Here is a 26,666-nt window from a genome sequence, read left to right as displayed (position 1 = left end):
CTTAGTCAGCTATTACTTACTTTTCCTCCGAGTTGTCTTGAACATACTAGACAGTCTCGGACTCGATGTCACTCACCCGTATACAGGTCCAGCGAGCTACTACTGTCTCTCCATGGACTCGAGATTTCCGACACCTTCTCCCTGTCCCAAAACACTTTCAGAATAGACAGACATGGTTCGACCCCATCACAAAGGCCGTACGCGTCAAAGACCGTATAAAATACTGGAACGTTGTTCCAGGTGATCAAATTTGCATACGCGGAGACACGCGCAAGACCATCCACGAGGTTCTCAGCATAAATAAATTTACCAATCGCGTCTATTTGAAGGGTGCCAACCTCGTGCGTAGTTTATCACACTGACTGTACTGCACTGGTGCTGACTGAGTGGTTTTGTAGCATGAGGGGAAGCAATACAAGACCCCGGTCAACCGCAGTGTGCACTACTCAAGATGTATGCTCTACATGGGCGAACAAGTGGGAAAGGCTACCTCAGTTGGTGAGCAGCCCAAGGCGATCTCGTAAGTGTTTACACCTTTCCGCGTCCTTGCCTTTGACTGTATAATGCCCAGTGTGTTTGCGAGACGTATTGGTGTGCGAGATCCTCATTGGGATCCCATTCTCTACCGCTGGAACTGGAAGCGTCTGGTGCTCGCTACTGATCCATATACCCCAAAGACAAAAATCGAACTAGAATGGCCTCAACCGGAAGAGAGAGACCACAAAGAACGTCAGACACTCACATTTTACTTTTGTTTCGTTTTCTGACCTCAGGGTGACGTAGCTAATCCATTGTTGGACACGACGCCAGAGACGGTTCGGGAAATAACGTATAAACCACCCGTGTTCTCGCTGTCCAAATTGATTTCCCTCGAGAGTGGCATAGCTGAGAAGGCATACCTCAGGACGCTGTTCAATCCTTCTGCCGTTCCTTTCGACACGTCAGCGCCGATGGAGGTATATCTTACAAAGGAGCTGAGCAATCCTCATAGCAGAGCGAAGAAGCAAGCGCGCTGGCAGGCTGCTGCGAAGCGCAAGAGCATGCTCTTCAAAAAGTTCGTTGCCCAGGAACTCAGGAATCTTAATGGCCGGAGTATTCGGGATGCGCGCGCAGAAGCTGCTTTCAAGTACCGACAGAAGCTGGAAGAGGAGAGAAAGTCGGAGAAGAAACGGAGGTGGTTGACCAAGGACCGTCTTGCGAAGATGGACAGAAAGTCTAAGCGCAAGGCAAGGAAGGCGGAGAAAACAGAAGGAGAAGCTCAACCAGTTGGTCTTGCGAGATGCACCAAACCAATTTATCCCTGGCAAGTCTGCGAGGAGACAAGAAGTATGATATTGTGTCGGGGGATGCTTCTAGCTAGTACCTATCGTATTATACGGCTCGGTTAGTTATCAACTGGTATCTGAATCTCTATCAGTCCCTGGCCCTATGCCATTTCGCTTATAATATAACGTGAGAGACTTGCTCTCGGACTGGGCTAGTCTTCAGCTGGCAGACTGGCAGAAGGAAGAAAACCGCAGCTGGCACCTGCCCTGAGCGTTGCGAACCATGTTGCACATCTCTTTCGCTTCCACCATAGCTTCATTGCCAGCGACGTTGCTGCACTCATAGGCACACAATGAACATTCGTACGTCTGCTACGGGCTCAGACGTGGGAGGTAGCATTCCCCGTATAACCACAGAAGTCGAACACGATGACTCGGATGATGAGCGGACAATCATGGAGATTTCACACACGCAAGATATGCGTGGAGACGCTCGTATACGCTGGGTATACTTTATGCTAGGAGCCGCTACTCTGCTATCATGGAACGGTATGTCATTGGAAAGATATGGACCCATCAATGGCTGATATTTTCCGCCAGCAATGATCAATGCAAATCCATTCTTCATGTCGCGACTATCGGGTTCACCACTGAGAACGTCATTTAGTTCGTACTTGTCCAGCGTGTTTACCGCCAGCAACGTAATTACATTAGGACATGCGACTATGACCTCGAAACAAGTGGGTACTGCATGCATGAGGGTGGTTTGTCTCTGATCATGGCGTTCCTTTTAGTCTTCCCCTTCCAGGCGTGCCTTCTGGTCCACCGCGCTCACCTCGGCCATCGTCACCATACTGTTTTTGACAACATTCCTCCATCCTAGCCCAGTTCCATTCTTCTACTTCATCATGATAAGCACGTTCTGCTTGTCGGGCTGCGCGTCTTATTTATCGAACTCGGTATTTGCCGGCGCTGCACTTTTTGGCGCACCTTACATGCAATCGATGATGTCGGGCCAGGGCGCAGTAGGCGTTGCTGTCAGTAGCGTGCAAGTCATCAGCTCCGCCATCTCAGTTTGGGGAACCACTCCACTGACTCTAGCTATCAGTGATACCGACTCTGACGGTAAAGCTGAGGAGAAATCTGCGCGTATATTCTTTGGGATTTCCGCGTTGTATATGATTGCTACGCTTCTCGCATATAAATGGCTGGCATCATTGCAAGTATATACAACGACTGTGGGAGCTCTCGAGGATAACCTCAAGGCTCGAGTTGTCTCAGACGAGGTTGATGAACGACAACCTCTCCTACCTGCGGCGCCGCCAGGCCCACTGGCAGTTGAAGAAAACCAGATTTTCCGTGTTTTCCGGGCGAATTTTATTTATAACTTTTCTGTGGGATTTGTTTTCACTGTAACTTTGGTATGTTTTTTCATACCGTCTGCCAGCATTATTCTCCTCACCAGCGTCCGTAGGCTGTTTATCCAGCCATCACTGTCACCATCAAGCCGACGAATCCGATTATTCATCCTTTACTGTTTAGTGCTGCACACTTTTTGGTGTTCAGTTCCGGTGACCTTTTGGGACGACACATGTGTTCTTTCCCACAACTCATAATCTGGTCGGCTCGACGTGTTTTGGCTCTAACCCTCCTTCGGATCCTGTTTATCCCTGCGTTCCTTCTATGCAATGTGGAACTTTCACTCCATGTTACGCCGTTTATCAGCTCTGACTTGGTCTATATGCTACTCTTGTTCGCTCTTGGCGTGTCGAACGGTTACGTGTCTACTTTATGCATGTTGGGCGCGCCCTCGTTGGAACACAACAGGAGATTGAAGGGTCGTCAGGAAGATGTGGATGTTGCTGGCACCGTCGCAGCTTTCTGTCTGATTGTAGGATTAGCAGTTGGCGGATTTGCGAGCTTTGGAGTGAGGGCTGTTATCTGTAACTGCGACCCGTTCACGTCCTAGTCTTCTGGACGTCTCCTACGTACATACCTATGATACCATGGAATATCCCCGACACCCAACATTAGTGGGAGGAGGGCTCTGTCGATGTGTAAAGTTGTGCTAATGTTTTCTACGGCTCGATACTTTCATCGTAGCTAATATTTTATGGTTACGACTGTACCTCCTCTTTTGGTTTGACTATCAGTACCTTTTCCTGTATGCTAAGACTCATACGTGGACCGGCCACCAGTGGTTGAAGTTGTCGCCGGATCATGAACATCACGAAGCTGCAGCGGCAGGTGAAAGCCGTCAGCAGGAGCAGGGATGAGCATGCAATTTTGATGAAGGTGGAAAGAAGAGGAACGAAATGCGCAGGCAAGCGTACAAGGATGAGGTGAGGGAATAGGAAGTAGAGGGGGAGAGAGCAAAGGTCGAGAGACGGGGGATAACATAGGCCAAACCGAAGCTAGGACTTGAAGCCCCACTCCCAAGGCCAGCAAGTACTGACTCACGTACTAGATGACGCGGACGTTCGAAGAAGCTAGACGAATACGAGCCTCGGATGAGATATTACACACAAATTACGTGCTGTATCCAACTGTACAGCCTGAGGTCTTGCCTGATGCTTTTTGAAAATTTGATACGAAGAAGATTAACTAAACGTTAGCTAGACGATTGATTAATATTGATTGACGAGATTTTAACTCGAGTTGCTGTGTTGTGGTAAACCTTTAGGTAGATTTGCGTGCTCGAATGGATGACTTCGCCGCGGACTAGACAAACATCACTTTCAAACCGCGGATCGTCTAAATCTCGAACGAGTTGTTCTGAATGTCGTTCATCCCTTGATTCTTGATGTGACCGGCGACCGCGATGTATTTTTCATTTTCACATAAAATCTTCCATACGACCTTTTTTCACGACGAGTTGAAACCTCTATTTTCGGTCGTGATGTTGCTCGTCTCGCGACATTATATCCTTCAGAAAAGTCCGAACCACTAGTACAGCAGGCTCGTTATAACGTTTCGGTCAATATGTGTCCCAACGCTCTTTGTTCAAATATTCTTGCCGTGCTAAAAATTAATGTGAGCAACTGTAAGGTCCATATTATGTAAGCTGATTCTGATGGAAGGACTCCAACTTGGTACATAGTAGTCGTACTGCAGTTGCCGCCCCTCTCTTGAGCGCGGCTTTCCTTAGATCGTCGGGGTCGTTATCGTTTGGGGTATGGGGGACAGTGACAGCTCCGTATCCCAGGATAAGTCCTATTGTGGGGTTTGGCCACTGCCCGTGTTTTTCAGGCCATAAGTTCTTCGCGGCTCAACATTTTCTGCCAATACAGTAACTGCAAAGCCCATACGACAGATCTGCCTCCCATTTCCAGCGATTTAGTAACTACAGCGGCAAATGTTATTCTTGCCGAGATTCGTCGATGGATCGGTGAGTGTTGTCCAATACCGGCACATTTACGATTAATCTAGTAGATGTCCCACATCATGCATCAGCACTCAGCGCTGCAGCTGCGGCGGTGCTCAGATGTCAAGGTAGCGACGCCGCGTGCTTCCATTACTGCACGACATTACACCGCATCGAATTTGTTCAAGGCAGAAACCGAGTATGTAAAAATCATTGCGTCCTCATGGTACTCTGACTCAGCAGTTTATGCCGCATCACAGAACGGAACTTTCCTTTCGTTGGTCTGCCTATGGACCATCAATGCATCACAGCTAGGGTAAGTAATGGTCGCTTGTCACTGCACTAGTATGCTCACGGCCACACTAGCACTGAACATGAGTAATATTAATGTAGTTCGTTGCTTTGAGAAGACCAGCCCATCTGTCACCCTCCGAGTCAGTCTTCGAAAAGCTTATTGGAAGGATAATTCGAAGGGCTTAGAACGCTCTAGGCTAGTAGGTAATTGAAGAGTCCTCTAACAAGATATATACACGCTTTTGACCAGGACTAAATTGTTGAATCTCCAGGATATTGATGCAGTATGAAGTACCTGGATCCGCAGTGCGCACAGCCCTCGCATGCAACTGTTGTTTGCACGGCATTAATCACATATTGGCAAGTGCTTCCTCCCGTGCCCAGCTGGGTTCTGAAGGCTCCAACGTTGCGCGCTCCTCAGCTTAAGTCGCACAGCAATTACTATGTCTGTCTTGCATCACTACCTATCAATTATATTCTTGTCACCAAGTAAAATGCTTCCGCCGTCGATTTACAACCCCAGGAGAAGGCACAAATTTTTTATTGCTGCTCTTATAGGCAGTTTGCTTTATCTGTTCCCCCAAGGCAGTGACCGTTGATATCAGGTGAGTTCCTGAATTGTGATAGCGACCGGCGCTGGAAGGCGCCTAGAATGACAAACATGGTGCTCATTGTTCAGACTCACAGTGATCTTATTTACGAGACTCGTTTACATTCACACTTGGAATTTCCCATGGTTCTCATGCGGGCTTTTCCACTAGAAGTCGGCTGGATCAAGTAACGTCGAGTTCCTGTTTTAGAACGAGCGATGAACTGACCATGGATTGCCAGGTTTTTTGAGATAAGAATTTTGTATGGCAATACAGTCTTATCGCGTCCCCCGAGGCTTCTGAACGTCTACCGAAGACGTACTAATAGATATACACAGGAACTTCCTTCATATATATTCCTAGGTGCATTCCGCCCTATTGATGAAAGTCGACACCACTCATGCGCGATACAAAGAGTGAGTTCGGTGGCTTGTAATGACTTATGCTCACTATTTTCTCAGAGATCCTATTGTTCTTACTGCTGCTCCCATTTATCAAAGGGGCGTACGCCAGCAACGTTAACATCACCGATTGCTTCATTGAATTCAGAAAGAATGCGGGCACGTCGCACAATGCATCTGGATTGGTGGATCGCAATGGCGGAAATGTATTGTCGTCAGACATCATGAACGCGGTCGGATTCACATACCATACCTGTTACCATCACTGCGGCTCTGGAACACAGAATCCCACCTGGGCAAACATATCGCAACAGTTCGGGGCCTGGTTATTACCCTACCTTGCGCTCATTTCCCAGCTGCCTTTTGGTGCAAGACATAGAGTTGACAATCTCATGTCTGCCATCCTCATAGTCGGTTCGCCGGTTCTCGCCGGTTACTCGATGATTCTCACCATTCTCAACGCCAACTGGATCAGTCGTCAATTCGATAACCTATCCTTCCCCAACACTAAATCCGCCGTCCGTATCCTCATAAGCCTTCAACAAAGTCCACTCAGGATATCAAATGAAGACTCACTGCTCAGCTCTCTCGTTGTTCTGCCGGACAATGATGACTGGTGGCCGACCATTGCTGATTTTCTCGACTACACTCATACCTGGTCCATCGCATCTGCAACAACCATCGCGTGGGTCGTTGTTGCCTACCTACTGACGGTCGCCAGCTCGCTATCGGACGTCCCCTCCAACATCAATTCTAACGGTCAAGGGACGGGATCGGTGTGGTTGTGGCTTATCCCAATCGTTATAGGTTGGCTGCAACTGTCCCCGAAGTGCGATTATGTACGCGTTAGAAAGGCCATGGACAACGCGGATGCAATGGCATTTGTAGCCAACGATGACTCGGATGCAGTTGTAAAGGCATCAGATCTTTCTGAAAGGCGAGCAGTATCCATTGATACCGATATGGAAAATCCTTCTTCTCCCGACGAAATGTTAACTCCCCCCGTCTTTTACTATGCCAGGGCCATTTCATGGTCTCGGTCGGCGGAGGACGTCTTCAATGCTTTTCGAATAGCCTCCAACAATGCCAAAATACACAAACCAGTCGCGACCGGTGCTACATGGAAGAATGCGAATAGGAGAAATTTTATTGAGCCCAGCAACAGGAAAGGAAACGCGTCAGAAGTCAATGCTTACTGCAGACTTCCTCGATACGCAGTAAGAAGCCCCTGGGCGACAGGGATGTTCTCTCGCATGTTCGTGGCCTCGCTACTGCCCCTGGCTTTGCAATGGGCAACAACCGGAGCTGCGATCCTAACTGTGTATTTTACTCCAACTGAGGTAAGCATTATTTGATATGCAGTTATCTGCTCCTGTTGTTGACCAGCCACACACGACAGGGCCTTGGTTGTAGATCTCTCGGTTACATCATCTATGGCGCACTTGCAACGATAATATGGGTGATGCTTGTTATGTCGAGCATCTTGTCGCACTACGCATCCTCACACTCAGACAGACCCAGGAGTCCGTCCTCATCTATCACCATCCGTCTCGTAAAGGTAGTATCAAACCTTTTGAGATGGGGAGGGAAATTGGTGGCGATCGTCAATGCAATCGGGATAATTGCGGCAGGGATGTTCCAGTTTACGAGTGTCTATGATAATTGTTACTGCAACTCAAGTGTGTTAGGGAGAGGGGCCCAAAACGCATATGCCAGTGTCATGTTAGATGATTCAGACTTTGGACAAACCAAAGCTGCTTGGTTCGGAGCGTTGGCTTTGGCTGGGTCTACCTCTTTGGGATTCATTTTGAACAGGCCACTAGTTCAACCACACGAAAGACCACATATTTGTCGGTGTCAAAACGCGCACAGACGCTGTGGGGAACCTCGCTCATTTTCCATTCCTGGACAAACTGCGGACTCGATACTGACGTTATCGTGAGCGAGGTGCATGAGACGAATCACAAACTAGACGAGGTATACAGCCTGATCGAAAGGATGTGTCCTGACAGGCGGAAGATTGAAATTTTCGGAAGAAAGCACAATACGCGACCTGGGTAGGTGGCAGCGAACAATTTCATATGTTGTGGTGTACTGAAGATGATGCTCTGCAGGTGGCTAATGCTCGGGAATCAGCTGGGTCAGGACCAGATATATGAGGAGGATTTAGCAGCACGGATCAAGGCGAGATACCCAGAACGTTTCATGTCTGTGTCTGGTCAAGCTATGATCACTAGATAATCCTATGCATTTTTCTCGATGGCAGCCTTCGGTCTCGTCTCATTTAGTGTCACTATTATTTTCGAGGTGGGCTAGCTTCTTGGCAAGTCTTACCTCCCTATTTCGCACGGGCCACACTCACTTCTCTATCAACACAGATTATATCTGATCATGCTACCTAATCTCGTATTTTGCAACATTCGTGCGATCCATGGTGCTTCTACGTTTCCGTAGTTTTCGTCTGCAACCGTCACATTCGATCATACACTTGCTATTGATGATCCTCGAATAAACTTATTGACGACTTGCTGATGGGCCGTGTTTGCTTTCGCATCTCTGTCAATGCATGTCAGATCGCGACGGCCTAAATCCCACGTTCAGACGCGGACCGCGCCTGTTCCGTACTAACCTAATCTTGGGTGCCTTCTGACCCTGTCAGATTCCCTGGACTTGATCACTTTTCCTACGCTCTCTTCTTCTACCCCTTCCGCAGCCGGACTAAGCGACGAACCTCTTCAACCAAGACCTTGAACACATCTAAACGATCTGAGTGTGCACATGTCCAATTCAGCGTCCCAGTGGGGTTCTCCTACTGCTTCCAGGCGAGCTCTTCTCATTCATGGCATGACTATGTGCTCGGATTCCTGGGAGGGCATCGCTCAGCGGCTGGTAGCAGAAGGTCAGGTCGTAATACCGTAGTGACGCTCTTTCTAACAGATGATTAGGTTTCTTCGTTATAGCGCCGAACCTCCTTGGGCATGGAGGAAGACGGTGCACCGACTATCAGATATCCGACTTTGCAGAAGACCTCCGACCATATTTCGCCTTAGACACGTCCTACGACGTGATCATCGGTCATTCTTTTGGATGTCTAATGACCTTGTTACTCTTGCCGTTTTTGCCCAAAACGAAAGAAACCACTGTCATACTGGTCGATCCCCCCGTCGACCGTACAGAAGTGCAGGTTGTCGGGTATCAGAATTTGTTTTTAGAGTGGACAGCTGATGTCAAAACTGCGGAAGAGCACATGGCTGAGAATCCTGCTTGGTCACGACGTGACTGCGTGTTAAGAACGCTGGGAATCGCAATCGTTGATCCCAACACTGTCGAAGTTTTTCGGGTAATATTTCAGGTGTTGAAATAGGAGGCATTGCTGACAGATTCTGCCTTTGCATCGAACAGCGAAACAAATCATGGTCCTTTAGTGGATTGCTCAAAAACATACCACCTCACGTCAAGATCACCGTATTGGCATCAGATCCGAAGTTCGGCACGAATTTCTTGGAGAACATCCCTTGTGACGTTGAGAGATTGAATGCTAAGGCTCTTATTGGCATCAGTCACTGGATTCAATACGAGTGTCCGGATGCTATTATGGATGCAATTCCCCTACCAAGAACAAAATTGTGAGCCGTGCAGAGAAGGGATGGTGTTTTGCAGCGTTATTTTTGTTTATGACCATCGCATCCAATCATGTCCTCGCTATTTATTTTCTTCTAGACTGTTTGAGACTAGGCATGTGGTATCTTGCTTCAACTAATATGCATACTAGTCCTTGGTTCGAATTTTCGACCTATTGCACACGAGCAACTATACACTTGCCTGGCTTGAACCTGGTGATACCGACTCAAGACCACGCGGTCAGCACGATATGCTGACGACTTCAAACGATGCATTCAGGCAGACACGCCGTGATCGATGATCCCCGAATTGGGTTTGTTGTTCGACGCCTGAGCCGCGCTGACTGCTTTCCTTTCATCAACTAGTGTGTCGTTTCGTGGCACCTCTCAATGGGCTGATACCATAATGATTTCATTTTAGTCTTCGGTGTCTTATGGCCATTCCAGTCAGGATGCGCTGTACACTCTTTAACCCCCGCCATTTCCTACGCGCCGGGCATTTTCGTATCCACATTTCCATTTCAGTATCCCAGTGGGGTTCTCCCTTTGCTTCCGGACGATCTTTGCTCATCCATGGTTTGACGGCGTCTTCAAATTCACAGGAAGGCCTCGCTCAGCAAAAGGTCAGGTTCTATAATACCATGGTGATGATGCTCTGTTTTCAAAAGGATACCTGAGGTTCTTTGTCGTCGTGCCGAATCTCCTTGGGCGCTGGTGACTACCACCCTTACAGAGGACCTCCAATGGTACTTTGTCAAGGACACGTCCTGTGACGTGATTATAAGCCACTCTCTTGGAAGCACAGTGGCGTTGTCGCTCTTGTCATCCTTGCCCAAAACGAAAGAAACTACCGTCATACTCCTGGACCCCCCTCGAGCCTACAGAGAAGACAGTTAGAACGACGATGCAATTTGCTATACATAAGACCGTGAATATCAGGATTAGGCCTGCTTGGTCACAATGTGACTGCATAAGCGCGCCGTTGGGAATGCCCATGTGCGATGGCACTACTGTCGAAGGAATCTTGGTAACATTTTAGCTGTGAAAATGACAAGCGTTATTGATCTCTTTTGTCGTTGTGGTGAACAGCACAACAGGCCAATGTCTTTGAGTGGGCTGCTGAAAAATATTCCAGCGCTCCATCTCCTTGCCTGATCTTCAATTCTCAAATGTTCAGAGGGATGAGTCATTAGTAAGTTCTTGTCGAAATCTCGCAACAACCTAGGTCCTACTGTCTCGGCCACGAGCTCGCGATAGTGTCGGACGTACGCATTGAATGGTGTAAGCCCTGCGGTAGGTGGTATCACAATGTTTATAATGGCATTACTGATGATTTGACCTTTTGGATGATAGTCCGCGAACGAGTATACGGGTGTGAGAGGTAGCTGTCGTCTTTTTATGGACTTTGGCTGGTTCCTATGGATAATGCCGGTAAATGTGCGTGCGCTTTAGTAACTTATTGTTTTCCAGACCGTAAAGCTGAACCGCTTCCTTACAATTCAGCTTAATAAGAAGATATCCCGGTGGATATGTCAATTCCACAATCGAAAGACTCATTGGTATCTTTTTTCCAAGTTGGGACTTCCCTTTCATTATATATGCCGAGAGACTCGGGCGAAGAATGTACGTGACATCAAACCTGGGGACATTCATCAATAATCAAGTACATCTTGTTGTTCCAAAACGTTGTAAGATTCTTGCCAGCCTTTGCGATTGTTCATAACTGTTTACTGGAATTCATGCAATGACATGCCATCAATAATCGATGCTGCAATCTCTGTGTATGCTGCCTAGGGCGGCAAAAAACTATAAAAGGAAATTGTGGTAGTGACGTCCCGAAGTCTGCGCCAAGCCTGCGCGCCACGGGGCAAGCCCTTAGTCATCCTTCCCGCCATTCGTATTGTACGAAAAGCTTGGCAGTATAGTGTACAGAAACAGTAACAAGGTTCCTGCCCACGTAGTTCGGCCCCATTCTAGTCATCGTACGTAATTTTTGCCCATTAGTAATACGGTACCGACTGAACTTGTCCTAATAACTGATATTCAGTTATACTCGTTCGATATCGTATTAAGACGTTTATACGTACATGGTTGGCCCTGCGAGCAAATGGCAGGCAAAGAAACTCCTCGGTTCACAAGGCATATCAACTGAACAGCGTTCTTCCGGCTGTATCCCACTCCATTCGCTTTACAGTCACACCACCCGTTCGTAGTCCTCCGCCTTGCATCGACTGTTACTGAACCAGTCAATCAACTCCGTCATGTCAATAGGGCCTAGCAGCATGCTGCCACAGATTTCAACCACAGACTCGGGGGCCGTTTATCATGCTCTCCCACCAGCCGCGGTCGATGACGATTGTGACGACGAACTTGAATTGACATTCGATGATTCTGCAACAGACCACTTTGTCGTTGATGAGGTGGTTGATAGTCGAATACGGTGGGTCTACTTTATGCTAGGGTGCGCGATTCTCCTCCCTTGGAACGGTGCGTATCAATACTTATCTCTCCTGCACGCGTTACGATTATAAACATAATTTTTGCCCAGTATTGATTACCGCCACCTCTTTCTTCTTGTCTCGTTTGGTCGGATCACCATTGCGGGCAACCTTTGCCTCATACATGACCACCACTTCCAGCGTATTCAATGTATTTGCGCTGGCACATGCCACAGCAACTTCGAAACAGGTTGGAACCTAATTTCTTTCTATGGAATCTATATCACGCTGACCATCATGTTACCAGTCGTCACCCTCTCGACGAGTTTTCTGGTCTGCCGCATCAGTCACACTCATCATCGTTCTCCTGTTCTTCAGCACCTTTGGATACTACCAACCATCAACCTTCTTTTTCTTTGCAATCCTATGTGCTATTTCTTTGGCGATATGCGTTTCTTATCTTTCCACAGCCACCTACGCTGGCGCCTCGCTCTTCGGGGCTCCTTACATGCAATCTATGATATCTGGCCAGGCTGCCATAGCTGTGGTTGTTAGTATGGTCCAGGTGGTTACGTCCGCTTTGTCCGTGTGGGGTTCGACGCCGGAAGCAATTGCCGCCTTCATATCTAACGATGGCGTTGGAGACGGAATGGTAGAGCAGGATTCTGCCCGTACATTTTTTGGAATATCCGCATTGTTTATGATATGCACATTCATGGCCTACTCCTGGATGGCGCGGTTGCCAGCCTACAAGGCCACTGTCGGGATTTTAGAAGAAAACGTCAAACTTGAAGGAGCCCTAGGCAGTGCCGATGAAACAGGAGGGCTCGTCTTTCGCAATACAGATCAAGCAAACCTTGAGGAAAGAAATCAAATAATACGTGTATTCAAGGCGAACATCATCTATGAATTTGCTGTTGCATATGTCTATGTGATCACCCTGGTGCGGTAACTTGACTTATCACCTGATCACGAGTTGACTCTTTGCCCCAAGGCCATCTTCCCTGTTATTACAATTACCATACAACCGACTAACCCCAATACCCATCCATTGCTATTCACTGCCATTCATTTTTTGATGTTCAACCTCGGCGACTTCTTTGGACGATACATCTGTTCTTTCTCAAGAGTAATAACGTGGTCCGCTACACGCATACTGGCATTCTCGATCGTCCGTACCCTGTTCATACCCATTTTCCTTCTGTGCAACACGGTACAGGGCCCTTCACGTGGTTTGCCCGTAATCAGCTCCGACTTTGTCTATATGCTCCTTGTCGGCGCTCTAGGCCTCTCAAGCGGATACGTCTCTACGCTCTGCATGCTGGGTGCATCCTCTCTAGAGCACAATCCACGATTGCGACAACGTCGCGAAGACGTCCCCATTGCGAGCACCGTGGCTGGTTTCTGTCTTATCGTGGGTCTTGCAATCGGGGGTTTTGGAAGTTTCGGGATAAGAGCTATTATTTGCCAATGCAATCCTTTCATCAATTGAGCACGTATACCCTAAACCCAAACATACATATACCAAAATTCTATGGTACGACAATCTACAGTAGATTAGACAACACATATTACGACAGACTGCTACTGGGGGCTCCTGGAAGACGAGGGGCTAGATCCTTCGCCTGTGAGGTTTGCCTCCTTCGTCGGTGCTCCGAGACTCTCAGGGCAAATATATCGCGATGTAATATATACTTCTCGTGGGTGGGCCTTGGTGTTAGAGAGCCCGACGTCGGCAATGATCCCGGCATCTTTGATGACTTCTCTGACTTGCCGTCATCCTCTTTCTTTTCACCATCAGTTGTTTTGTCCTTATCCGCTTTCTCTTTCTCTTTCTTGCGTCTCTGCTTCTCCTCCCACTCCTCCCTGAGCTTTGCGATTTCCTCAACACTGATTCCTATCTTGTTCTCGCTCTCAGGCTCGAGCACGCGGGTAGCGAATCCGTGGTCTGACAGGTGAACCGTGCATGTATACAGGAAATCGGAGGTATCAATCGTGGCAAGCACGACAGTTGTTGGCTTATAACAGATATAGCATGCTTTTGCGGTCGCTGTGATCTAGTTTCTTTGTTACGGGTAGAAATCAATGGATTTACTGAGACATACTCGCTTATAGTAAAGATTCGGGAACGACATGGTTGCAGCTACGGTGATGCTGCTGGTGTATGATCAGAAGTCGGTTCGGTTGGAGTTGATTCACAGCATCCAGAGATCGATGCGGGAAAGAAGACAGAGGATCTTGGCGCTGGAAGATGATAAGGATCTATCTTGTGATTCTTGTCGTGTGTAAGCTATGCAACAACAGCTGCAGCACCTCGACTCAAGTGACCCGGGCCTGATAATGATCACATTGTTATTTCTCCGGGCCGTATAAAAGAAGAACAGAAATATATTATCCAGAGCCACCAGCCACCTTTGAATTTCTCACTCACAGACAATCACAATTCACCATCATGAGCACAGTCGGTAAGCCTATCATCTGCAAGGCTGCTGTTTGCTGGGGTGCTGGTCAGCCCCTTAAAGTCGAGGAAGTTGAGGTTGCGCCTCCAAACGCTAACGAAGTCCGCATTAAGATCTTGTACACTGGTGAGAGGGGGACCTGCACAGTTATCTTATCTGCTGACGCGGAGCGATCTTGCAGGTATATGTCATACTGATGAGTACACTCGCAGTGGCAAGGATCCTGAGGTGTGCTTAGAGTTCAGTCTTTTTGAGTTCATCTGAAGTATCGCAGGGTCTCTTCCCCGTAATCCTTGGTCATGAAGGTGGAGGTGTGGTAGGTTCAGAACACTTGCTACTGTTCCTATCGCTTCATTGCTCTTCGGGGTTCTCCAGGTTGAATCGGTTGGTGAGGGTGTCACAAGTGTGTCAGTTGTAAGTCTCAACTACAGATACGCTGTAATGCCGTCCTAAACACCCTTTGCCAGGGCGACCACGTTATCCCGCTTTACACTGCTGGTGAGCCAGCCCATGATGGCCCCTGAATTCCCTGCTCAGTCCAATTCACCAGAGTGCCGCGAATGTAAATTCTGCAAGAGCGGGAAGACCAACCTATGTGGAAAAGGTTAGACTCCCGTTTGCTTCAAAGACACGAGTCTGACTATTATTGTGGTCAGTGAGAACAACACAAGGCCAGGGTCTCATGCCTGATCGCACCAGCCGCTTCACGTGCAAGGGCCAACCCATCCACCATTTCGTATGTATCCCATCCCCTTTCGGATCTGACGTTATTTATACGCAAGAATAGATGGGAACTTCGACGTTCTCGCAGTACACCGTGGTGGCAGAGGTTTCCGTTGTCGCTGTGAACAAGTCTGCACCTCTCGAGAAGGTCTGTCTTCTTGGTTGCGGTATCACCACCGCATGGGGCGCGGTTGTGAAGCAGCAAGGCATCAGTATGTGAAGATGTGTTATTTCTGCTGTCACTCATACGGTACACAGAGGGCTCCAACGTCGCTGTTTTCGGATGCGGTGCCATCGGCCTCGGTGTCCTCTCCACCGCGTCGATTGTCGGTGCTTCTCGGATCATTGCGGTCGATACGAACCCCGGGAAAGAGTCTTGGGCAAGGAAGATGGGTGCCACCGAATTCATCAACCCTATGGCTCTCCCAGAGGGCAAGCGCATTCAGGATTACCTGGTCGAGATTACCGATGGCGGGTTGGACTTCACCTTCGATGCTACTGGCAATGTACACGTCATGCGTGCTGCGTTAGAGTCGTGCCACAAGGGCTGGGGTGTGAGCACTGTCATCGGTGTTGCTGCTGCTGGCCAGGAGATATCGACACGTCCGTAAGTGATCTGGCGTTTTTCACGGGAATTCCGTGTGCTGAAGATTCCTATAAAGGTTCCAACTGGTAATGATTCAGCTGAAATAGATGGTCAACTGTGACTTATGGATTCCAGGTTACTGGTCGCACATGGCGAGGTTCTGCGTTTGGAGGGGTGAAGGGTCGGACCGAGCTCCCTGGTCTCGTCGAAGGTGACTCGATCTTCAGTGCTTTCAATTCATGCCCTCAACATTGTAATCTACCACCCAGACTACTTGCAAGGCAAGCTCAAGATCGATGAATACGTCACCCACCACCGCAAATTTGCGGAAATCAACGACGGTTTCCACGACATGCACGTACGTATCACCCTCCATTATAAGCCCAACGGAAGTGTAACCTAACTTCTAGAGTGGTGACTGTATCCGCTGTGTTGTCGATATGACGGAGTAAAAGAATAGGACCAGATGTATCCACGAATGGTAGTCTTGAAACTTCGAATAACTGTTGAGCATGAAGTGAAAATATTATTAGCAATTGCGAAGCTCAAATGATTTTGGGGAAAAGTAAATAATTCTGGGCATCGAGGTATAAATGCAGCAATGACTACTCTTGAGTCACCCACGAGTTAAAAAAGCAAGCACTACACACCACTGATCATCAATCTTCCCCTGTCCCTCCCAGACAAAGCAGCCCATAGTAATATAAGGGCTGCATTGACCTCCCTCCGTCTTGTAGCCGTCTTCTTCCACGTCAGTCTCAGCAACCCGAGAACTGCCAATGAGAATGATATGTCAAGGAACAGTCTTCGCACGATAGTGAGTACCGGAGACCGATTCTCGCTCCGACCGAAAAATATAAGAAGCTGTTTCAATGACACCATCACCCGTGACAATGGCTTCAGAACGAACGACCACATTCCCATATCATCCAAATCCCATTCGTGTGCTTCAGGACGGTTATCCGTCGGACTGCCTCTACCGGAAGAGCTTCTCAAGGGAAGCGAAGCGGTGGATCGCTGCGGATGCACCACCTGGGACTCGAGCATATCGAGCCGTTCTGTTATTGCGGCAAGGTGCGTCTGAACGTTTTCGACGGCTTGCTCCAGGGGCAACCGTGAGGGTGTTCGTATAGGTGCTTCAGCGCCATAAAACCGGCCCCCTCGGATGGAGGGAGCTGACTGAATCTGTGGTGCAAACTCGGGCGACTGGTATGTCCCAGAATAGTGTCCTGATGGAGGATATATAGATGAGGATGCTATTGGTACTGGTTGACCAACGAAGGCGGATTGCGTCTGGTATGTGGGCATTGGTTGCATTGGTGGAACATTTACGACCCCAGCAAGTGGTGGCGACATGGCAAGTGAGCCGGTTGCAGGAGTACGATATCTTGAAGACATGGAAGAAAGTGGTCTTGGCTGTTGAACAGGCTCACGCACGGATGGGAGTTCGCGTGCTTCGTCGCCCGATTCACCATCTTCGGAACTCGAGCCACTGTCCTCCATAACTGCTGATTGTACAGCTTGTTGAGCCTCTGATTTGGTAGAGGAAAATAATTGACCGGGGATTCGATGAACATCGTTATATGAGACGCTGGAGCTTGACGACTGGGAGGTCCGAGACCTTGGAAGTGAATCTAGGTGAAATATATCAATTTAGCACAGGAAAAGTTTGACGCTGGACATACGGCTCATCACCAGATTTGACGGGTCACCACCATAAGACTGGAGTTCGTTCATGAGGTCACGGGCAACAGTCTTGTCCGAGTATTTACTTAGAACCTGTACTGAAATTATTGTCGGGCATCATGGAATCATCCAAGATCGTACCTTCAGTAAAGCGTCCACGTAAAGCCATTTAGCTTCGTATAGATCGAGATCCATATGCTTCGCCCATGCGTCCCTCGAGTGCTCGTTAACACGTGATAACGCGAGAGTGAGGAACAACATGGACTGACCACTTTGCCCGGCCTAGCATATCCCACATGCCTGGACGACCGCCTTTGACATTTCCAACAGTTGCTGCGCATAGTAATGAGTCAAGAGGTGCTTTGAAATATGCAAGGGAAACATTCACCTTGCTTGTACAAGCTAGTAATGAAAGTCAGCAAGTAAATGTGAACTTGAAGATGTAAAGTCATGTAACGCACCTGTACATTGTCAGTTTCTCCTCATAACCTGTTTGTATGGGCCCAGTCTTTGGGAGGCCCTGCACTATCTCCACTGCCCGATCGAATTGCGCATCAATAAGTTCGCGCGAGTCCATCCCTGGCAGAAAATAGTGAGACGGAAAGAATGAGCCTGTGGACAATGCGGTGCGTCCAACAAGTTAACAGAAGGTTAGAGCAAGGAAGTGGTAGAAAGAGATTATGAGCTGGGTCTGAGATTCTCCCGGAGTCCAGCGTCACCGTGAACCGGCCTTATACTCCCTTGAACCGTCTTCAGCTCCATGGTTTTCGGGATTCGCCGAATGCACTCTCGGCGACAATAATGGCTCACGGAGACATGGGCATATGAACAAAAAAACAATTCCTTCTTGGGGACTAGCATGAACTGTTCTCTTTAATACATGTTGTTGCAATGTCCATCCGAATTTATTTAAAAATAATATGGAATTGACTGCGCAAGTGCGGATCCCACAAAACATCGATATCTAGGCTGAGGGAAGACATAAGACCACCCCTGCACTGTTGATGAGCTGGCTTGGCAGGACGTATTCGATGATCTGTAAGATTCATCTATGGTGGTCGGAAATAATGCTGAGCAGTAGGTGTACAGGACGTTTTAATTAGGCGGTATTCATTACGCGGGCAACTAAACTTGAACCGTCCCAAATGTCGGTGTGAAGGCAAGCCTGCACGATAATCTTAGAAGTTGTATGAGTGTAAGCTCTATAACGACAGATACTTTCACGTACATTTGCATTGGCTAAGACGAACCTGCTGACCATTTGTATTTCAATGAACCACCGATTCTCTCCTCCTGCCTACTAATTTGTTTGCCTGCATATGCAGGTAAGTTTATGTCCGCTTCTCTTGCGAGATAGGAACTCACCTCTCCAGTACAGCTTCCCCCAAGCCTTTCCGTGGTTCCCCTCGAGCTTGAGCCGTGTCCGCGTTACCTGCCAGTAGCAGTTTCTTATACCTTTCTCCGTCCAACGGATCTGGTGCACGCACTGGCCAACACCACCTCCAGGGGCTCGAGAAAGTACCTGGTAAAGGTTTGCAGGTGTTGTTCGTAGAGATGGGGGAAGTGTACTCGGTAATAGGCCCTGAATAGCGCGAACTGCTCGTTCCATGTTGCTGCAGACGGAAGAGTTTGAGCAAATATTAATGGAAATAATTTATCACGTCCAGTTTCCCATAAATCTCCCACGCTGTTCTATCTCTTCACCACATGCTACTGCGTTCAGTCAAGCAAGCAGGGCGTGTTTGGTGTCGTTCTCTGAACGTCCCGTTGCAGTACTCGACGTTTAGAGCGACAGTTGAAACCGACACGTATGGTATACCACTTACGCCTACCTGGTCCGTCCAGAAATTGTTGTCTTCCTATCCAGCCCCCTCAATATCACCAGCCACATTCAAACGATTACATGAACTGTCTGCATTATTACCACCCGAAGAAGGTACACCGGAATATGTAAAGCTAAAGCACGAACTCGAGGAGTTGATCAAGCTTGTGGAGGCCACGAAGCTGATCAAATTAGAGGAAACGGGCAATATAGGCATCCCAGACGGGCGGGTGATAGCAGAAGGGTCTGGGGTACCCCTCGACAGAACACCACGTGAGGACGGAGATGTGAGAGGCCGGGACCTACTTTCATATGCGAGCCATAGCACGAATGGGATGTATATCGTCGAGACAGATCGCTCCAGATGATTCACTCTTGGAGAGCACACATTCTTCAGTCGTGCCCCGGTAATGGGTTTACGGCATTGTATAATCGAGTGAGTGCGACATTGAAATGGGCCTACAAAAACGCTGACATATCTAGGAATCAGCAGACATCCATGCAGCATTTACGTTCAACATCACAAGCAGTACTAAACCAACTCATAATGAGCATCGATCCTGCCACCCAAAAAAATAGGCTTTTTTTCACTCATTATGATAATAATACAAAGGCTGCCACATGAACAGCTGGTATGATATGTTACAACGAGCCGTGCCCGCCCGTAGAGCCAAAACCTCCCGCTCCACGTAACGTTTCATCGAGGTTCTGCTGGATCATTAACCACATAACTAAGAACACAAGCGAGCAAGACGCACTTCCACTTCCATAACCTCAGGCGTATAAATGCGCTCTATGATTAGTTGAGCGATCCGGTCACCTTCTTCGACTACGTACCCGATTAGCAACACAATAATAATCAGGTTTACTCATTTTCAAACCTTGGAAGTCTTTGTCCGAGAGGTTGAAGAGCAGAACAAAGACGACACCTCTGTAGTCCGCGTCGATAACACCAGCACCCGTGTCAATCATAAATTTCGATGCTGAAGGGAAATCTCCTTAGTCAAACGCTACATAGCACGCAAAACACGACCTACCAAGACCGCTGCGAGGTGCAACTCGCCCATAGGTGCCTGCAGGAACAGCAATGGAAAGCTGGGTGTCAACCAATGCCTTACCATGTGCTGGAATCACTTTTTTCTCTGCGCTGTGTTGTATTTCGCGGTCAAGTTACTACGTCTGTTTGTCGAATGCGCATTACCTGTATAAATCATACCCTGCAGCCAAACTTGATCCTCTAGTGGGAATCTTGGCCTTGTCAGAGAGTCTCTTGACCAACAGCTGCGATGTGGGAGCAGGCGTGTCGTTATCTGTGCTGTCGGACACAGACACCCTGCGTTTCTTGAGCTGTGGTGTATCAATGCCTCCCATAATATTTGTGACGGATAATGTTGCAGCTGTGCTTGGTGAAAATGCTTTGTGAATGAAAAGCTCGTGACGAGACGCGTCGGATGTATATTTCTGAGTTTTAAAAGCGTGTCAACTCCGAGCCTCCGCCCTTATTACCCTCCCGCGCCCTTGGTGAAGAGAATCATAAGTCCAGCCAAGTAACTCCTCGTATGGACTTATCGCAACTGGAACTCCCCATCACAGCTTACTTTGCGCGAAATAAGAAGGACAAGAAAGAGGCAGAGCTAACCAAGAAGAGGAAACTCTCGGCGGCTGCAGACGAGAGGGGAGGTCCAGCAAAGCGAGCAACAGTTTCTACTGATGCGCGAACGGGTTCTCAGGGCGGCGCCAAACAGGTAAAGAAAACTAAGAAGCAAATAAATCTTGCTGCTTCGAAGCTTCTGGTCGCGTCGACCTCCAGCCGGAGAGAGAGAGTATCAACACCCAAACCACCTCACGATGTAGTGGCCATCGACTCATCACCCGAGCGGCCGGTTGCAGGCAGCTCTCGCTCAGTGAAAGGCATCTCAAACACTGCTTCCCATAGAATGAATGTACCAAGTTTCCCCAGGATTAAAGGACCTGTGCGTCTCGCGATTGCTCCAGAACAGTCTTTAGCCACTCCTCCCCCAACGAACCAAAGTAAGAAGCAGACGCTGAGAGCAGCAAGCACTGCGGTAGTTCAGTCTCTCCCCCCTAGGACTACCCCCACTATCATTATTCCCGCCATTGTTTCTTTACCTACTCCGGAGACCAATGTGCGCAAACCCAACAATATACATGCACCGTCCGGGTTGTGCACACTCGTTGGTGCGACGTCGCCGTGCAGAACCAAGCATGGGTTCGATCCTCGTATACCATCAAGCCCCTCTCCAGCTTCTGCGCCGCTCATTAAGAAGCTCGCTGTCCCAATAGACACTGACAAAGACACCCAGCCAAGGAAACACACGGGTGGTTCCAATGGGACAAAGCAGGCAATAGATCCTGACGACCCTTTTACCTGCGCATCCCGAGACAAGGAGGTGGTCCATGCAACCCCAGCGTCTTCTCCAGATCTGCCATTTAAAGACCTGCAGTCTGTGTCTACTATATTTGAGGAACTCGTCCCATCGTCGCAAAGTCAATACTTGCTTGCATTAGATGCGACGCCTAGTCACAAGCGGATAGCAAAACCTGTATCAATCAACTATGAGCCTATACCAAGCTCACAGTCGCAGGAAGAGGGAACAATGACTATGACATCTTTGTCCGGAAGCTTGCTGAACAAGATGTCGCTGGCAAGGTCAGCAAAACTTATCCTTATCACAATTCGTTACTTACAACAACTTTCAGAATCGAAGTCGATCTCCCAACACCGCGCCCCGTTGCGCACGTTGCCTACAATAATCGCAGCGAACGCAAACCACTGCACCAATTTACCCTTGGGTCAAGTCCTGCTACGTCCCCCGTTGTTTCTCCGTCGCAAAGATTCCCTCGTTCGTTCTTGGCGACCAAGTCTCCAAGAAATAGATCCTCGTTTGCTGCATCGCCGTCTTGCAGCCCTTCGAAACGCACTCCACACCACATTTTAGACAAGATCTCTCCCCTCAAGGAGCCCATGGAATGTCCAGGGCCCGTGAAGAATGTTCACCCTGTCGAGGACGACTCTGTCACAGAGCCAGAATCAGAACCAGAAGTACTCAAACCTGCTCCGGATGACGACTCCGAAACCGAGCCTGAATCAGAAATACCGATTGTCAGACCCCCAACAGAGATTGCGAACTGCACACCGGAAGACGTGGCCCAGCGGCCTCAAGCAACTGCACCTAGAACCTCCATCCCACATTCAAACCCATCTACCATACTTTCTCCCTACAGAAAGCGGCATGCACCCGATTCGTCATACACTTCCTCACTGGACGATTTAATGCAGCAGGGCGCTGGAATGAGTATCCCAGTGTCACGCAGACCTTTCTTATTACCTTCAAGAACCCCACCGCCGGCGGTGAGAGATTTCCTCGCGATGTTTCAGGACGATGGAAGTTACCCTGACGATTTCCCGGAGTCTCTGCGTTGTTAAAATTTAAGTCGAGTATTGGTTAGCAGAGCAGACAGGCAGTCGTTGGATTAATATGCACATGGGCTTTGGTTGAATCACTTATGCATTGGTGTTAATGTTCGACATACAAGTTCAGTAGTCAATTAAGTCGAATATCGGTTAATAGAACAGACAAGCAGTCGTTAGATCAATGGACATTGGTTGAATCAATCATGAATATTGAATTAGTGTTATAGTCCGGCATACAAGCTCAGTAGTCTACTGAGTCCACAGGGTCAAGCTAAACGTCAGACGCGATCATAATAACAGAAGACCTTTCCTTCATGACAACCGAGGCTTCGTCCTTGGCTGTTGGTGTAGTGGACATGCTGGGTTGAAGAGTGACCTCTGAATCGGTGGTGACAGGCAAGCCCGAGCGTTCCCGTTGGATCGCGTTGGCACTCCTCTGAGCCTTCTCACGTGCAGGACCCTCATCGTCCATGACCTTGTCGCCGAATACCTCGCCAAGCTCTTCCAGAGTATGGTGGGCAGTTTCGGGATAGATGAACCAGACGACGATAAGAGAGATGATACAGAAGCCGACGAGGACGAAGTAGTAGCCTGCATTGATGGCGTTGAAAAGCGGGGGAGTGATGAAGGCGACAATGAAGTTGAAAAGCCAGTTGGCGCCCGCACTGAGCGACATGCCCTTGGCGCGAGCACGGAGAGGGAAGATTTCGGCACCGAGGAGCCAGGGGCCAGGGCCCCAAGTGGCACCGAAGAAGAATAGGTATAGACAAACACCTGGAGAGGATGAGCTTTAGCACATGTTTGGCTTTCAAGTAAAATGATGGCATACCAAAGAAGATAGCGTCAGCAGCAGAAACTCGGGCAGATCCCAGAGGAAGACTGTCCGCATAGTATTGGAGACCACCGACAATAGAAAGGGATGCGGCTAGCGCAACACTTCCAAAAAGCAAGAACGGTCGGCGTCCAAATTTGTCGATCAAAAACATTGCGGGGATGGTGCCGGAACAGTAGATCAGAGCACATGCGCCGGAGTAGAGCAGGGCGCGGGAAATTGTGAAGCCAGCACGAGTGAGGTTGGATGGTAAGAAGTACAAGATGGCATTGATCCCGTTGAGCTGAGCAAACATCTGGCAAGTGATGCCGACGATGCATCGACGAGTGTATTGCGTGAAGAGTTGACGCCAGGAAGCTTGACCCATTTGTGCTTCGAACTCGACAGCGGCGACAATCTCAGCGTAGGTAGCCAGAATCTTGGGGTCTGTGACGTTTCCAGCGCCGTGCAAGTCTGCAAGAGTTACCAAAGCCTCCTTCTGGAAGCCATTCTGGGCCAGCCAGCGGGGTGTCTCGGGAAGGAAAAACGTCCAGAAGATGAGAACGAGTGCAATAGCAGCCTGTATGATGTATGGGCCACGCCATGAGATCTCAGAAGGCATGGCGAAGAAGAAGCCATATCCGACCCATGCGGAAACAGCGTAACCGAAATTGAGGCAGATATATTCGATACCGACAAACAGACCGCGAGCATGAGCGGGGGCAATTTCGCACTGCAAAATCGGGACAGTCATGGAGAGTATGCCGACACCTAAACCCTGAATACACCGGCCAGCGATAAGGGCACCGAGATTTGGAGCAAAGACCTGAATGAGAGCGGCAATAAAATACATGATGCCTCCGATACGGACAGACATCCGCCTGCCAAGAAAATCACAGAGGTAGGCAGCAATGAATGAAGCCAGCAGCGCTGTTAGGTTTAAACAAGAAACGGTTATAGCTAACAACAGGGGTGTTTGAGTGACCTGAGGGCGAAAAAAAAAGAGTCAAACCTTGTGTGAAAGGATCCACGCCGGTCTGGCCAGCTTGGATTTGCGCCATAGTAACTTCCTTGCCGAACATCCGATAGATAAAGGAAGGCTGAACCTGAGCCGATGCGATACTTCCTTGGCCATAGCCAAACATAGCGTCGCCGAGAGATGCAAGGGCGGACGACATATAGAGTAAAGGCCTCCCGACCATCCATTGTGGGTAACGAGCAGTATAGGTTTTATGACGAAGGAACATAGTAAGTATCGTTGTCGAAATGAAGCAAGAGCGAATAATTGTAGTGGAAAGGTAACCTGCACCTGTGGGATAGAAAATGAATGAAGGACCTGCTAGCTAGCTGGGGTTGAAGGGTTTTATACGGGCTAGGCTAATTCGAAACATGATGACGCACTGAACTCGGATGTCTCAGACTGGTCACGGACATCCGACCCAAATACAAAGGCGGATGTTCCAACATATTAATAGCCAAATGATCCGATGCCGACGCCAAAGAGCGCTGGAGGCTTGAATCCGAGCCAATACTATGATGGTCGAAGGCTGTGAGGGTACTAGGGCCGAACAAGATTTTTGGATAAGCTATAAATAGTCACTAGTAATTTTGAGCCTGAACTCCTCTCTGCCAGTGAACTCTGAGTCTGAAGCCGTATGTTGTTTCTATTTGACAACCACTTCCTCCCAGTCGAAGTTAAGGAAAAAGGACTTCACAAATTCGATGATGAGATTCTTGAAAAGTCGACCTGCTGCTTCACACCAGCGACGAAGAAAGAGTAACGGATTACGGAGTACGGACTACAAGAACGCATCACCAATATGTGGTCCCTGTCACCACTAGCAAAACATTCGTCAAAAAAATTCCAGACATCCAGGAAGATAAGGTGGTGGCCAAGATCTTCATGGGAGAGGAGAATCGCGCTAGTGAACCGGAAATCTTGAAAAAGTTAAGCAGATCGCTCAGGTGCAAGATACTGTCATTGTCAAAGACTATGATATTCCTGGGATGCTTTGGCACAACAAGTTCACGAATCCCACGTTCGCCATCTGAAAAGCGTTTGACGTTCCAAAACCCACCATGGGCCATCATGTACTCTACATCACAAGCTCCACCCCATCACGACGCTACGTGGAAAAGACCTTTTCAACATGTGGCTCCTTCGTTGACATAGCGCGCAGGCCACGTTACTCTGGAAGGAAGGGGTCTATCATCGAGATGTTAGCGCTGGAAACATGATGTGGTACGTGGAAGACAGCAAGCTGAAAGGCGTCTTAAACGACTACGATCTATCCCCGCTGGTGAATGACCCTGGTCCTTGGGGCAACGAACGCACGGGCACGGTGCCGTTCATGGCACTCGACCTTCTTAACCCAGAGAGTCAACAAGGCGGAGTCAAACAGTCGTTTGTGTAGTGTTTCGCTTGGATTTGCTTGCGTTACAAGGTGTTATTCTACCAGCGAAATCACGCCCTTTCAATGAATAGGCGACTTCAGATGCTGTGGCATGTTGCGTGCAGAAGTACTATTTCCCGGGTCATTTCCCAAAGGTCAACTTCCCTCGGACATAGACCAAAGTCTATGGGAACTCCTCCGACACATACTTTGCGGTGCTCGACACAGATGCTTTTAATCGCTGGAATCGCCCTCTCAGTATGCAATAGCCACACACCGGTGAAACAGAATCAGTATCATATATCAATGATTTTCTAGGCAAATTCACAAAAAAAAGCGCTGGGCTGGGCTCAGCAACGTCCTTTTCTTTGCTTGTTCCGCTATAGAAGGACTCCCGTTCGGTGGGTTAAAGTTATTTTCAGATAGATATAACCTGCCTTGATTCACTCATTGGGATTTTGATGAATGGTGGATATCGTCTGGGCTAATAACAGCGAACTCGCAGCAATGAATTGGATCGACGATAGCTATAAATAGGCATTTAATCTTATCTATTTGATCCGCGGCCTATAGTGGATGACTTTCCGTAGGCTCGAAAAATTCTGATTAGAATATCATATCATAAATTTGACCGTATTAGGCAGGTGTGCCGCGATGCTGCTGTTCATTTCGACACAATTTGCAAACATGTGTCACCTACCCCCCTCTTATAAACCTTAATCTATTGGGGGGGGTACCCCCCCCCCCCCCCAATGGATGACTTTCCATGGGCAAAATA

The 26,666-nt window shown here is 48.5% G+C and overlaps 14 protein-coding genes across 14 annotated transcripts; 9 read left to right on the top strand and 5 right to left on the bottom strand.

Moving 5' to 3' along the window:
- Positions 1–27: 27 nt before the first annotated feature.
- DFJ58DRAFT_676232 (uncharacterized protein) lies at positions 28–1,476 on the top strand. Its single transcript, XM_041383115.1, has 4 exons — positions 28–341; positions 399–520; positions 572–729; positions 784–1,476. Exons 1-4 carry the CDS (start codon positions 66–68, stop codon positions 1,386–1,388), a joined length of 1,161 nt encoding a protein of 386 aa, XP_041250374.1. The 5' UTR covers positions 28–65; the 3' UTR covers positions 1,389–1,476.
- Positions 1,477–1,744: 268 nt separating this feature from the next.
- DFJ58DRAFT_650397 (nucleoside transporter-domain-containing protein) lies at positions 1,745–3,234 on the top strand (the record flags this gene model as incomplete). Its single annotated transcript, XM_041381579.1, has 4 exons — positions 1,745–1,814; positions 1,866–2,005; positions 2,060–2,686; positions 2,740–3,234. The coding sequence occupies 4 exons, from the start codon at positions 1,745–1,747 to the stop codon at positions 3,232–3,234; spliced, it is 1,332 nt and encodes a 443-aa protein (XP_041250373.1).
- Positions 3,235–6,138: 2,904 nt separating this feature from the next.
- Positions 6,139–7,856, top strand: DFJ58DRAFT_650894 (uncharacterized protein; the record flags this gene model as incomplete). The annotated part of the gene is made up of 2 exons (XM_041381592.1): positions 6,139–7,254; positions 7,314–7,856. The coding sequence occupies 2 exons, from the start codon at positions 6,139–6,141 to the stop codon at positions 7,854–7,856; spliced, it is 1,659 nt and encodes a 552-aa protein (XP_041250372.1).
- A 688-nt stretch (positions 7,857–8,544) lies between these two features.
- DFJ58DRAFT_758486 (Alpha/Beta hydrolase protein) lies at positions 8,545–9,724 on the top strand. The gene is made up of 3 exons (XM_041388294.1): positions 8,545–8,813; positions 8,860–9,254; positions 9,317–9,724. Exons 1-3 carry the CDS (start codon positions 8,693–8,695, stop codon positions 9,542–9,544), a joined length of 744 nt encoding a protein of 247 aa, XP_041250371.1. The 5' UTR covers positions 8,545–8,692; the 3' UTR covers positions 9,545–9,724.
- Positions 9,725–11,550: 1,826 nt separating this feature from the next.
- DFJ58DRAFT_322647 (nucleoside transporter-domain-containing protein) lies at positions 11,551–13,504 on the top strand. The gene is made up of 4 exons (XM_041379842.1): positions 11,551–12,021; positions 12,083–12,222; positions 12,280–12,915; positions 12,967–13,504. The coding sequence occupies exons 1-4, from the start codon at positions 11,796–11,798 to the stop codon at positions 13,462–13,464; spliced, it is 1,500 nt and encodes a 499-aa protein (XP_041250370.1). The 5' UTR covers positions 11,551–11,795; the 3' UTR covers positions 13,465–13,504.
- Positions 13,234–14,314, bottom strand: DFJ58DRAFT_322721 (DUF1742-domain-containing protein). Its single transcript, XM_041379844.1, has 2 exons — positions 14,078–14,314; positions 13,234–14,029 (listed from the first exon to the last, which is right to left on the bottom strand). Exons 1-2 carry the CDS (start codon positions 14,105–14,107, stop codon positions 13,544–13,546), a joined length of 516 nt encoding a protein of 171 aa, XP_041250369.1. The 5' UTR covers positions 14,108–14,314; the 3' UTR covers positions 13,234–13,543.
- A 1-nt stretch (position 14,315) lies between these two features.
- On the top strand, positions 14,316–16,287 carry DFJ58DRAFT_322650 (chaperonin 10-like protein). Its single transcript, XM_041379843.1, has 13 exons — positions 14,316–14,557; positions 14,613–14,659; positions 14,706–14,747; positions 14,807–14,845; positions 14,899–14,929; positions 14,982–15,035; positions 15,088–15,167; positions 15,219–15,366; positions 15,413–15,761; positions 15,817–15,826; positions 15,876–15,951; positions 16,010–16,098; positions 16,151–16,287. The coding sequence occupies exons 1-13, from the start codon at positions 14,425–14,427 to the stop codon at positions 16,190–16,192; spliced, it is 1,140 nt and encodes a 379-aa protein (XP_041250368.1). The 5' UTR covers positions 14,316–14,424; the 3' UTR covers positions 16,193–16,287.
- Positions 16,288–16,382: 95 nt separating this feature from the next.
- DFJ58DRAFT_836456 (ACBP-domain-containing protein) lies at positions 16,383–18,003 on the bottom strand (the record flags this gene model as incomplete). The annotated part of the gene is made up of 6 exons (XM_041392297.1): positions 16,383–17,374; positions 17,426–17,519; positions 17,568–17,640; positions 17,696–17,759; positions 17,815–17,828; positions 17,888–18,003. The coding sequence occupies 6 exons, from the start codon at positions 18,001–18,003 to the stop codon at positions 16,383–16,385; spliced, it is 1,353 nt and encodes a 450-aa protein (XP_041250367.1).
- A 248-nt stretch (positions 18,004–18,251) lies between these two features.
- Positions 18,252–19,061, bottom strand: DFJ58DRAFT_903504 (uncharacterized protein). The gene is made up of 3 exons (XM_041394865.1): positions 18,792–19,061; positions 18,655–18,739; positions 18,252–18,603 (listed from the first exon to the last, which is right to left on the bottom strand). The coding sequence occupies exons 1-2, from the start codon at positions 19,033–19,035 to the stop codon at positions 18,666–18,668; spliced, it is 318 nt and encodes a 105-aa protein (XP_041250366.1). The 5' UTR covers positions 19,036–19,061; the 3' UTR covers positions 18,252–18,603; positions 18,655–18,665.
- Positions 19,062–19,115: 54 nt separating this feature from the next.
- Positions 19,116–19,697, top strand: DFJ58DRAFT_322599 (uncharacterized protein). Its single transcript, XM_041379841.1, has one exon. It carries the CDS (start codon positions 19,134–19,136, stop codon positions 19,614–19,616), a length of 483 nt encoding a protein of 160 aa, XP_041250365.1. The 5' UTR covers positions 19,116–19,133; the 3' UTR covers positions 19,617–19,697.
- Positions 19,698–19,890: 193 nt separating this feature from the next.
- Positions 19,891–20,619, bottom strand: DFJ58DRAFT_713295 (dUTPase-like protein; the record flags this gene model as incomplete). The annotated part of the gene is made up of 5 exons (XM_041383914.1): positions 19,891–19,956; positions 20,007–20,077; positions 20,130–20,231; positions 20,286–20,395; positions 20,450–20,619. The coding sequence occupies 5 exons, from the start codon at positions 20,617–20,619 to the stop codon at positions 19,891–19,893; spliced, it is 519 nt and encodes a 172-aa protein (XP_041250364.1).
- A 146-nt stretch (positions 20,620–20,765) lies between these two features.
- DFJ58DRAFT_322588 (uncharacterized protein) lies at positions 20,766–22,826 on the top strand. The gene is made up of 2 exons (XM_041379839.1): positions 20,766–21,919; positions 21,970–22,826. The coding sequence occupies exons 1-2, from the start codon at positions 20,808–20,810 to the stop codon at positions 22,694–22,696; spliced, it is 1,839 nt and encodes a 612-aa protein (XP_041250363.1). The 5' UTR covers positions 20,766–20,807; the 3' UTR covers positions 22,697–22,826.
- Positions 22,827–22,874: 48 nt separating this feature from the next.
- Positions 22,875–25,045, bottom strand: DFJ58DRAFT_695518 (general substrate transporter). The gene is made up of 3 exons (XM_041383458.1): positions 24,508–25,045; positions 23,514–24,455; positions 22,875–23,458 (listed from the first exon to the last, which is right to left on the bottom strand). Exons 1-3 carry the CDS (start codon positions 24,740–24,742, stop codon positions 22,956–22,958), a joined length of 1,680 nt encoding a protein of 559 aa, XP_041250362.1. The 5' UTR covers positions 24,743–25,045; the 3' UTR covers positions 22,875–22,955.
- Positions 25,046–25,684: 639 nt separating this feature from the next.
- On the top strand, positions 25,685–25,909 carry DFJ58DRAFT_650443 (uncharacterized protein; the record flags this gene model as incomplete). Its single annotated transcript, XM_041381581.1, has 1 exon — positions 25,685–25,909. A coding segment is annotated over one exon (225 nt), but the record flags the coding sequence as incomplete, so codon positions are not given.
- Positions 25,910–26,666: the final 757 nt, after the last annotated feature.

Source organism: Suillus subalutaceus (assembly GCF_016647625.1).
Source record: "Suillus subalutaceus strain FC151 chromosome Unknown DFJ58scaffold_4, whole genome shotgun sequence".
NCBI classification, from domain to species: Eukaryota; Fungi; Basidiomycota; class Agaricomycetes; order Boletales; family Suillaceae; genus Suillus; species Suillus subalutaceus.
Note: the sequence above shows the minus strand (reverse complement) of the source record. Positions and strands in the feature narration are given on the sequence as shown.